Here is a 12747-nt window from a genome sequence, read left to right on the forward strand (position 1 = left end):
ACCTAATCTGTATCAGACAACATGACAGGTACAGGCATTATTTCTCACTTTATTACAGTTCACAGTTGTAAACGACCTTTAAAATTTATAGGATGCAAGTCGACCTCGCTTAATTTGCACACTATGCATCAACGGGAGCAAAAAAGGCAAGAATGGGTGTCGTTACAGTTGGAGAAGCTGTATGCAGAAACGTCGCAAAACACACATACATGCAAGAATTTAAGTCTAATGTACATTTGCTAAGCGTCGCAATTATGTGTACTTGCCGAAGATTACACAACGCTCTTAATGATGTCCTCCAAAAACAGTCTGTTTGAACTGAAAGACTGTCCACAGGAGTCACTTAGTCAAACATTTACTCAAGGAAGTCATCATGGTGTTGATAAACTGAGTTTGTGGAATAACTACATGAGAGCGGGGGCTCGAGGGATTGGGTGGGGGTGAAGAAGCATGACAGTTTTCAGCACTGAGTACATCAACAACTGTTAAAACAGAATGGAACAAACAGCGTCCGCCCAAAAGCTAAATACACAGTCTGTTGCTCTTGGATACAAGCAGAGCAAACAACAAACAGCGCTTTCACGAGAATCCGAATACGGCAGGAATACAGTAACATATCTGTAGCATACTGAAAAACATCTGTAACGTACCGTATGATAACGGATCCGTGTGAAATCACATGCTTTACGTGCAAACCAACGTCCAAGGCGTAGGGGGCCATATAAGACTTTGGTGGAGAAGAAACCAGAATTAACATATCAGAACTAGATCTTTTCCAGAGAATTAGTCCAATAACACCATCAGATCCACCCAAGCAAATGACGGTGCAATTATAGCGCACGCTTGGTGTAAACAAACGTTATTGTCCATTGGTGTGGATGTTAAACATAGTTAGTCTTGTTGTTTTCATTCTTAGCTCTATGGGATTTTCAGTTTGTTTTATGGTCTGCTAAACAAAAAGTAAGCACCCACTGAAAAACTGCTTCAATGGAAAAAGTGGGAGTTGACATGCATGAAACCTGAAAAATATATCTCAGTGAAAACTATGAATGAACAATAGAGCAGCAGCTTAACGATCCTGATCATGCATCTATGAACTGTGGGTGTCAGTTTAACATAAAAAATAATGCGATTAAAATATTTTAACGCAGTTAATTTTTGGCTATTGCTACAGATATACCCGTGCAACATAAGACATATCAGATATGACACGGGCAGCAAGAGCAATATGACACAAGTGCTGATTTTGTCCTGATCTATCACAGCTTAAATGTGATTTTACACAACAGTTCAGTAAATAAGAAGTTGATATTGTGTCATATTTTAAACACTATTTTATGTGTTTTGCACGTTACCTTTGAAGCCACAGCAAAATTGTTGTGCGTCTCTGACGACACAGCGATGTTTAGTTTCTGAATGAATCAGCATTTTGAACAAATCGTGTGAATCAATGATTCAAAGGCCCATTCATAAAGAGAGCCATTTACTTCATTCCTGAATGAATCAGCCGTTTGAACAAATCGAATGAATGAATGACTCATAAAGACATTTACCGCCACCTGCTGGCAGATTTAGTTTCTTATTTAAAATATCATTTCATCATTTACTCATCCTCATGTCGTTTCAAACCTTTCTTTTGTGGAACATAAAAAAATGTTGAAGACTGTTGGTGACAAAGCTGTTTTGGTTACCAATGACTTTCATTACATGAACAAAAAATACTGAGGTGTTTCTCAAATGATCTTCTTTTATGTTAAATAGTTTACTGTAGGCTGTTGCAGCCTAAATGTTCGTGTAATAAATTTTGAAATAGATGTTGAATCAAACAAAATCTTTCTTTCTAAAGCTACAATTTGTAATCTCTACGTGATACTTTATAACTGAACACAAAAATAGCTTTAAATAATCTTTTGTCAAAATAATCTTTTATTTTGTGATTAATTAGATTAATCGACACATCATGTACTTAATTAGATTAAAAATTTTAATTGACTCACAGCCCTACTATAAAGGGCCTGCTGGAAATTGCAGATGATGCCAGCTGTGGTTTAGAGCATTTTAGCAGGTTTCCAGATGGCCTGTGTTTGTAAAACCAGCTTAACCACCACTTTGGTTTATTTCCGGTCTACAAGCTTGGTCGAGATGCTCCTAAGTTGGTTTTTCAGCAGGCTTGTATGACTCCACGCCAAAGGAAATGGCTTTGGTTTTTGCATGCATTGATTTACATTTCCTGAGTCTCACGCTTACTCAATAAATTGTTGTTTATGAGCTGGATTTTATGAGACTGGCTGTTTAAAGAGTTTGTTTAGCCCTGGATTTGACGAGGAGCTGCGCACAGTGCCCTCAAAGCGATGAGTGTCCAACGCAAAGTCACACAGTTGAAGCCTGAAGAAATTCAGCAGACCATCACGGCTGGACAAAATAGCCCCCAAATCTTTTGCACTAGATTGAACATTGAAGCTCTTGATGCTTACACATTTACCCGCCAGATTATTAATAGAAAATAAAAACTTTGTTTCCATAGCAACAGTTATAGTCCATATGGAAAGTGTCTCCTCCTGTTGCCAAGACAACCAACCCACGATGAACTCGCAGTTGAACGATGTAGAGAGCTGTTGATCTATCCCCAAACAAGCCTGGACAACATACAAAACTGACCTTAAGAACAGAGTTTGGCTAATCCTCAAATCTTAAGGCTTGGGAAAGAAAATCTTGTAGAGATGAAGACTTTTCCATTTGTTCTGGGATTCTGGGAATGCTTAAAAACATAGCATGCCTTTCTGTATTCTCACTAAACCTACAGTATCTACAGCAGAGAAAAATTAGACCAACTGAAAGTAAATGAAAGTATAATTTCCCCTGTTTCCTCTGTTACTCTCACGGCAGACATGATGTCACACAAGCTTCCATTAACACTGCTGTGTGCACAGACTCCAGGACTGGAATACGGGACGGGAATATTCCCACTCCTGCGACTGTATGAGAAGAGGCCAAGGGTCGCCCTGCACGCCCGAAAACTAAACAAGCCCTAAAATCAGTTCTTACAATGCCTCAGTCTTTAAACTGGCTCTGTGTAAAGCATGTGGAAGTGTTTAATGAACGAGAAGGGTTTGGAATTGAACACTGGTTCCTGTTCAGAACTGGTTCCAGTAAAAAATAATGCTTAATGGCTCTTAAACTTCTGTATTTATTGTTGATGCGGATGGAACATTGCATTACAATACTTCAACAGTGCTTTGGGAGAAGTGTTGCACCGCTACTGAATCAACAGACAAATTACACACAGTTCGAATTAATAAAACGAGACGACAAAACAAATAACACAACGACGATAAACAGACATTGTTTAACTGTAAACATACAGCACAATGTCTAGTCTGAACAAAGGACTCTTGTGAGCAAGTTGTTTGCTTTAAATGACCATAACTACTGTCTGGTTGTTCATGTCAGATACATATAGAAAATAATATTGCTGTTGTTTAGTAGTTAGGACAAAATATGTGAGGTAAAGGGTTCATTAAATACCAAATCATTAATAAAATACACTGCTGTTCAAAAGTTTGGGATCAGTAACAATTTCAGTGGTTTTTAAAGAAGTTTTTTATTTGATCAAAAATACAGAAAAAAAAATTTATAATGTTAAATATTATTATAACGTATTATTATTTTTTTTTTAATTTTAATATGCATTAAAATCTAATATATATATATATAATAAATGTTGTTCTTTTAAAGGGGTCATCAGATGCCCATTTTCCACAAGTTGATATGATTCTTTAGGGTCTGAATGAAAATTCTGTAATATACTTTGGTTAAAAATTCTCAATGGTTTTGTAAAACAACACCCTTTTTACCTTGTCAAAATGAGCTCTGCAAAAATCATCCCATTCTGCGGGATTGTTCCTTTAAATGCAAATGAGCTCTGCTCGCCCCGCCCCCTCTTCTCTCTGTGGAGTGACGAGCCTGTTTACTTTAGCCGCGTTTTTTGACGCATTTTTGATCAAATAAATAATGAGCATAAGATTTTTTATTTTTTTTTTAAACATAACAAGTCTTACTGATCCCAAACTTTCGAACAGCAGTGTATTAAAAAAAAAAAAAAACAAACAACAAAAAAAACAAAAACAAAGGTGGGATCAGAAAAACAAAAATGGATAACCAGGAAACCATCTTTGAATTAACATGTACTTTACACTTTCATATCAGAATGACAGCCACATGTGCTGCTGAGAATATCTGCTTTGTTTTGATAAAACAATGTTATACTTAAAACAGTCAAAGTTTCTTGCATCAAAAGAATTAAACAGACTGCTTTTGCTACTGTACCTTTAAGAGCTCTGTTATGATTGAATCATTTCTTAGTGTAATCTGTTTTGTCAAAGTGGGCCAAGTACTCAATACTAAATGTTCCCTATTTAAAGTCCATTAAATCTTGATTTCTTTGGTAAATATTGTACTCATGCTCTTGGAATGAAAGGGAAGCGCCATGTCTGCAGGTCGACTCAACACAAAAAAATCCTCAGTACAAAATTGTAACATAATTCAATACAAACAAGTATGATTAATGTCAGAGAAAAACAACAGCCATCAGCCGAAATGCAAACATCAGCGGCAACGTTGCAACTGCTGAGTTGGAAGTAAAACGCTCTTGTACTTACGTTCCCAAAACCTCTTTAAAGTCATAGATGTCCTTGATGTTCGCCGTTTTCTTTTTCCAAGAGTGTCCATCCCCTCCCAATGGCATTTTGCTACGGTCAATGATGGAGAAACTGAGAGAAGAAGAGGAAATCGTTCAATTAATACAGAACAAAAGTTCTGCAAAACAATCCTACAGATATTTACGGCTAAACATTACATTTTATGACATGAAACTAATTTAAAAACTTTGACTTACAGGGCTATTCACCTGGACCTTGAGCTTACCATGTGGAATCTTCAGGTTTACATGACTGCGGGATAATTTACAAGTGTCACTGGAAGACACATTAAGACCTTTAAGACACCATCATGTCAGAGCAAGTGCTCCCCATCTGTCTGTTTTTCCGTGAGCACTTCAAAGCAACGGTTCTGACAACTACACGCTTCTATCATCCAGACCTGTTTTATTTAGCTCAGATTTCAATGAGACATGAGAGCGTAAAACTGAGCTCAGTCAGCCGAGGTTACTTAAAGAATCTTGCAAAACTTGTGCGTCCACATGGGTGTTTTTATACAAGTGAGAAAGAGCTTTTACAGGCTGTTAGTTTTTACTGTACATACAAAGACAAATATGAAAGTTCAATACTTAGCTGGTGATGCATGGTGGAAACTAACACAATTTCACCATATGTCTTCATTTAAGACTTCATTTATGAAAAACTAATTTACCTGCCACTTACCTGTTCTATACCTGATCAAAGCTTCCACTTGAACAAAAAAAGGCTCATTTCATGGCTATTCATGGCTAACGTGCACCATTACAGGCCAAGCACACAAAATACGTTTTTGTGAAATAAAAATGCAAGGTTTAGAGACAGGTTTGTGAAAAGCTGAACTTGAGCCCGGCGCATTTAGAATGGAGCCTCACGTGCAATGCTGCAATAGATGCATAAGTGAGTTTGACGGACAAATAGGTCCTGTTTACAGAGAAAAAGAAAAATGCTTACAGCGGACACCCTGCAAACCCTTCAGCTGTGATTATGCATCATAGCATGGCTTTTATTTACCAAAAAGCATTCAGGACCAAAACTGTAGACTTATAGATATATATAGATATACATATGTGTGTGTGTGTGACCTTGGACCACAAAACCTGTCATGAGGGTCAATTTTTTTAAATTGAGATTTATACAACACCTGAAAGCTGAATAAATAAACTTTCCACTGATGCATGGTTTGTTAGGATAGGAGAACATTTGGCAGAGATACAACTATTTGAAAATCTGGAATCTGAGGGTGAAAAAAAACCCCACAATGTTGAGAAAAATCACCTTTAAAGTTGTCCAAATGAAGTTCTCAGCAATGCATATTACTAGTCAAAAATTAAAGGAGAAGTCCACTTCCAAAACAAAGATTCACATATAATGTACTCATCCCCTTGTCATCCAGGATCAGTTCATGTCTTTCTTTCTTCAGTCGTAAAGAAATTATGTTTTTTGATGAAAACATTTCAGCATTTTTCTCCATATAATGGACTGATATGGTGCCCCGAGTTTGAACTTACAAAATGTAGTTTAAATGCGGCTTCAAACGATCCCGAATGCTGTTGTAAACAATTCCAGCCGAGGAAAAAAAGAGTCTTATCTAGCGAAACGAACGGTTATTTACATAAAAATAATGCAATTTAAATACTTTTTAATCTCAAATGCTCGTCTTGTCTTTCTCTCCCTGAACTCTGTGTATTCTGGTTCATGTCAGTTAGTGTATGTTGAAAAACTCCCATCTCATGTTCTCCCTCAACTTCAAAATGGTCCTATATCGCTGTTTTACCTTTTTTGTTAAGGGTGTTTGATGATCTTTGCATGTTCACTTTGCAAAGACTTCTGCAGTGATGTAGGATGATTTAGAAATGATTTTTGAAGTTGAAGGATGAAAATACGATTGGAGTTTTTGGACATACCCGAACTGTCACAGAGTTCAGGGAGAGAAAGACAAGACAAGCGTTTAAGATTGAAAAGTATTTCAACTGAATTTTTTTTAATGAAAATAACTGATTGTTTCGCTAGATAAGACCCTTCTTTCTCGGCTGGGATCGTTTACAACCGCATTTGTGATCGTTTGAAGCTGCATTTAAACTGCATTTTGGAAGTTCAAAATCGGGGCACCATATCAGTCCATTATATGGAGAAAAGCAGAAATGTTTTCCTCAAAAAACATAATTTCTTTACAACTGAAGAAAGAAAGACATGAACATTTTGGATTTATATGTGAATCTTTGTTTTGGAAGTGGACTTCTCCTTTAAGTTTTGATATATTTTTGATGGGAAATTTACAAAATATCTTCATGGAACATGATCTTTACTTAATATCCTAATGATTTTTGGCATAAAAAACAATGGATTTTTGTCTATTCCTACAAATATACCAATTACCATATAATTTAAGAAATTCTAAAATTACAATTCACCACTCAACATTAAATATCAGCCAATATTGGAGATTTTAATCACACTCTTAAATGTAACCTTTAGTAAATCAGTAAATCAAAATCAGTCATTGTCATACTGATGAACATCACATGTTATTATTGTAAATGTTGAATAACTGATTTTAGTTTTATAACTTGACATTTTTAGAATATAGAATATCAGATAATTAGTGACTTATTTAATTGGATGGAATTTATATGGGTACATGCCTAAAACAGATGCTCATTATCCACCTCAAATCCACCCATGATATTACACTGAAAAGATTCAGTGTAACAGCTCTGGAACAGCACAAGCCGAAACATTACACGGCTTTCATAACAAAACATAAAATGTGTGACTTGCTAAATCTTTAAATAGTGTTTTGCCATTTGATTTTCAGCAGCACGATTCACGAGTCACCAAACAGCTCAGAAGCTGTGCATGTTACTTTTGCTCCACACAGCCGTAGGGATATCCTAAGATCAATACCAAAATAACATTTATGCAGCGTTGCACATTCGGTCGCCCAGCAGATCTGCAGTCTTCAGCGATCACTTTCAGGATAGACTCACGACTGGCTGGGTTAGGGTTTGTTGTGTCTGTTTTGTCTATATTCTTCATGCTGAGAGGCTGTCAATCTGCCCCACTCTTACCTGTCTCTCACAGAAAACAATCAAAGATTCTATGTCTGTTCTAACTTAAACACAGTTGCTGGTCTACTGTATTCTCTTTTTTTTGCGATGACAATGTTTCCATGGGAACCCGGTGATCCACGGTGCGTCTGGATCCAAATGGCAAGCTAACAGAGCAGCTGCGGTGGGATCTCGGTTGGTTTAGGCCTACAGTTTGGGTAAACACTCTAAACTGTGTAAATATGTGTATTTAGGGATGGCCGTCTCTCCGGTAAACCTCTGTTAATTGTTTCTTAATCGGAGACAATGCAGTTCCTCTTTCCTAAAACAGAAGTTTGCAAAATGCGGTAGCAATGTTAGGTAATGTCACAGCCGTGTTGCACTGATCAGGCATCTGAGCATTTAAAGATTACTAGCATCCAAATGCAAGTGCGTCAAAGTGATAGCTGAACCCGGCCTACATTAAAGACCGCTCCGGGTTCAGTAAGTTAAACTCTATCGACAGCGACTGCGGCACGCTGTCATTTACCAGAAAATAGATCAGTCCCCCTTCACTTTATACAAAGGTCATGAAGCTCATTTGTATATCGACCTATTACTTTATTCAAAAATACATTGAAAATACAATTCACATACAATGAATACACCTCTTCATGCTCATTTTTAATTTCTAATTGTCAGAGTGATACTATCCTTGATATGATCATGAAGAAAAAAGCCTCATTTACACTATACTGCAAAAAAAAATGTTTGGCATAACCTTTGGTTATTATTTCTTTAAAAAAAAAAAAAAAAAAAAAACACCAAAAAAATGTGGTGCAACCAGTGTACAAAAACAAATGAAGTAAAATTTGAAATGATATCATAGAGAAAACCCATTAAGACCTTCATGGTCAATAAATCTCTTAAAAGAAATGATTTTGTTATAAATTATCATGTGCTACAAACCCTCAAGAAATTTAATAATTCATGGCAGTAATAATTTGACAGTTACAACACATGACATTTGTCATTAAAAAAAAAAAATAATAAATAATAATAATAATAATAATAATATTATATATATATATATATATATATATATATATATATATATATATATATATATTTTTTTTTTTAGTTCAGTTTTTTTCAAAACTACAATAAACCAACTTTTATCTTTATTTTACATTCTTTTTTTTCTTATCTTATGACCCAAAAACAAACAAAAAAATGTAAATAAATTTATCTGCATTTTATGGGATATTATTAACATGTTATGTGTGCTAATACGGATTCATTACTTGGCTCTAAAGCCGCACAGACTCACACATATTGTTATGGCTAAGACTTCTTACTAGACCACAGGATGTGGTGTATTAAGACATAATGTCACTCCAAAATTACATTGACTCAACTATTGATTTCTTTGTGCTGAGCTGCATTACCGTAATAATTGAAATCTTTTGCTTGGATACAAATGTATCCTTCTATTGTCAAAACCTTTGTGCATCTAATTGACACTGAATAAAATTGATTAGCTATACCACCATGTAAATGGGCTACACAGCGCTTAACATACTTGAAAAACAGATGTAAATTCAACTGAGAGCATTTATTTAAATCTCTCTTAAAAAACTGGTATACTTCCTTAAAACTTCTGCATTCAAGACAGTTGACAAGCTCAAAACAGCCAAGGACGGCAAAGAATTAAACGTGACGCCCAAGCTGACATCTAACATGGACGCATGCAAAGAAGATGGGAGATATTAACTTCTCTCTATTGTCAAGCTCATTTTCTCTTTGAGCATCCAGACACATCCCTGAGTTAGACTAAACTTCATCCGAGGCTCCCCGGGCAGGCAAAATATGAACATACACCAAAGATTCAAAGGCATCCCAAATCTCAGGCAAGAAGTTTTAAGAGTCGTATACATAGGTATTTGCATCACAGCTCATGCAGGTCCAGTGGTAGAAAGGGTTTCGGTTCATCGTTTGTTAGTGCGGAACCACGTAGAGGTCAAGAAATAGACTGTAGAAGAGCTATGAACTAACCCACACAGAGAGGAGAATCAAAAGGCAAGCTTGAAGGATTGAAAACAGACACATCCATTCACAACGCTACCATCTAGATCATCATGCAGCATTCAGAATGTTTCGAGTTCATCAGACAGACGATGGAGATACTCACTGGTTTCCCATGGCTGCTCAGAGGAGGACAGAAGAGACACAGAGTGACACCTAAACCTTCGGCAGGTCGCTGTCACACCGAACACAGAACGATTCATCATTCGTGCTAATAGAGTCTGTCAGGGGCGTTTATGACCGCAAACTGCGCTTCCCCTTTTAAGGTGAGCTGCCTAACCACAATATAATTCTAACTCAGGAAGTACAGCGCTTACATACACGCCGTGGTAACCCTAGCGAGTTTTCTCTCACCCTAGAAAAGTACAGGACGTGCAAAAACAAACTATATGAATGACTCACTTTTTATGTTTGTAAGGTTTCAAAATCAGCATTGATCAGTGATCATTACAGCTATGTCAGAAATCAAACATCAATTGTTCAACACCCTCAAATTGCCATCATCTGTGAACATCTGAAATGTTGGCCTGTTTTTCTACACATAGCATTTTAAGGGCATTTTGGAATATAGTGCAAAAGCCATATGGACTAATTTTATGGTGCTGTATTTGGGTTATTTGTCATTTTTGGAGCTTGACAGATTTAGTAACTATGAACCGTTGTATTCATTAATCAACTTGATCTTCATTTATCCAATATTTGATGTTTTCATTGGATGCAGCTTCAAAACATCACTAAATATTATTTGTAGAGCGTATGCTACCAATAAACACAGTAAGCTTTGTGCTTCGCTACCTTTCATGTGGTACAAAGCCTCAGCTTTCAAATTCTGTCAATTTCAGCACGAAATTCAAACGATAGATGACATTTTGATGCTCTTTCCTGAGATGTGACAGATCGCTGTACCGCCGCAGTGAAGAGTGTACATGAAGTGATCATTTGTTCCTCTTTTCTAGTTATAACAGGAACTAAACGTGCACGGACATCAGAAGGCACGTTGAAAGAATCATGTTTCATGTAATCGTTCATTCAGCAGTTCAAGCATAGAAAAACGGCTTGTAAACAACGTCATGCAATGTTACATTTACAGTTGAATCCCCCTTTCAGAATCATTAAAAATGTTAATTATTTTACCAAAATAAGAGGGATCATACAAAATGCATGCTTTTGTTTATTTAGTACTGACCTGAATAAGACATTTCACATAAAAGACGCTTACACATAGTCCACAAGAGAAAATAATAGCTGAATTTATAAAAATGACCCCGCTCAAAGGTTTACAAAAAAGTCCCTTGTTTGTCCTGAACAGTTAAACTACCCGCTATTCATCAGAAAAATCCTACAGCTCCTACAAATCCTTTGGTTTTTCAACATTTTTGTGTATTTGAACCCTTTCCAGCAATGACTGTATGATTTTGAGATCCATATTTTCTCACTGAGGACAACTGAGGGACTCATATGCAACTATTACAGAAGGTTCAAACACTCATTGATGCTCCAGAAGGAAAAAACATGCATTAAGAGCCGGGGGTGAAAACTTTTGAACAGAATGGAGATTTTTCTTATTTTGCCTAAATATCATATTTTTTCATTTAGTAATGCCCTTCAGAAGCTACAGAAAATACTTACATGTTTCCAAGAAGACAAAATCAGTTAAATTTACCCTGATATTCAAATTCCAAAAGTTTTCAACCCCCAGCTCTTAATGCATGTTTTTTCCTTCTGGAGCATCAATGAGTGTTTGAATCTTCTGTAATAGTTGCATATGAGTCCCTCAGTTGTCCTCAGTGAGAAAATATGGATCTCAAAATCATACAGTCATTGCTGGAAAGGGTTCAAATACACAAAAAAACACAGCTGTGGATCATTTAGGAAACAACACAGTATTAAGAATCAAGCGTATGTAAACTTTTGAACACAGCTGTAATTTTTTTTATTAAGAATCTACTATTATTTTTGCCATGACTCTCTACTATTATTTTTGCCATGACTATTTACTATTATTTTTTACTAATTTGCAGTGAAAACTAGTTTTTATGACATTGATTAAATTTCTGTTATTGGAGTAGAAACATAGTTATATCATATCATATGTGCAGTTTAATGTATGTATATATAACATTTAATTATTACATTAAATATCAACTCCAATTTATTTTTTATTAAATGTCATATTATTGAAGTGTACCAGCTGACAAGGTTCCCTCCCTGTATAGTTTACAGCTTTAGATAAGAGAATTTATTTTCCTGACATGTATTATACCTGATACATATGCAGGTAAATTAAACAGAATTAAAACTTGAATCAACTCAGCCCTGGCGCATAACGATTCATTAGCATAAAATAATGTCAAAATTTTCATTTAACAAATTCCGTTGGGGACAGTTCATCCAAACAGGAAATCCGACTAAACCAAATCCAAAACCCTATATGACTTTCGATCTTGTGAGGAACACAGAAGGTTTCAACATTTTTTTTGCCCATACAACGAAAGCGACCCCATGACTTTCACTGCATGGGCTAAAAACAGAAGAAGGAAAGTCAGTCAGGATTGGAATGACATAAGGGTGAAAAAGATGATGACAGAATTTCCATTTTTGGGTGCACTGTCCCTTTAAGCATGGATGAGATGCTTACAGATACTCAAATGCCATATGGTTGCTTGTGACAATCAACGATCAAGTGTGTAATCCACATGCTATTTGCAGAAAGGTTCAAAGTTCAGCTCTTAATTACAGCAGCTTGATGACTTGCTCTATAACAAAATGCTGTATTTTCTTCATTGATTTTACTTCTGTTGAAGCCCCATGCACTCGTCACGACCCTAAAGGGAAGTGAATGCCACGGGAAAGCACAGGGAAGTTCAGCTGCCGCTTTGTTACTGTTTTAGAACGCTCACAAAGCTGCGATAGCGAGCCTTTATTTCCTTCTACAGCCTGCA

General features: G+C 36.2%; 1 protein-coding gene across 2 annotated transcripts in view; it reads right to left on the reverse strand.

The window, feature by feature from the left end:
- camk1b (calcium/calmodulin-dependent protein kinase Ib) overlaps positions 1–12747 on the reverse strand; it is a 56692-nt gene that overhangs the window by 41990 nt on the left and 1955 nt on the right. Inside the window, exons 1-2 of one of the 2 annotated variants that reach the window (XM_051122494.1) lie at positions 9912–11028; positions 4659–4769 (exon numbers count right to left, since the gene is read on the reverse strand). In XM_051122494.1, the coding sequence (XP_050978451.1) occupies positions 4659–4769; positions 9912–9922 (122 nt within the window). In that variant the 5' untranslated portion in view covers positions 9923–11028. Of the gene's footprint in view, positions 1–4658; positions 4770–9911; positions 11029–12747 lie in introns of those variants that run through there. The other variant, XM_051122495.1, reaches the window with a different exon arrangement.

The sequence above is a fragment of the Labeo rohita genome, chromosome 11 (genome assembly GCF_022985175.1).
Source record: "Labeo rohita strain BAU-BD-2019 chromosome 11, IGBB_LRoh.1.0, whole genome shotgun sequence".
NCBI lineage: Eukaryota > Metazoa > Chordata > Actinopteri > Cypriniformes > Cyprinidae > Labeo > Labeo rohita.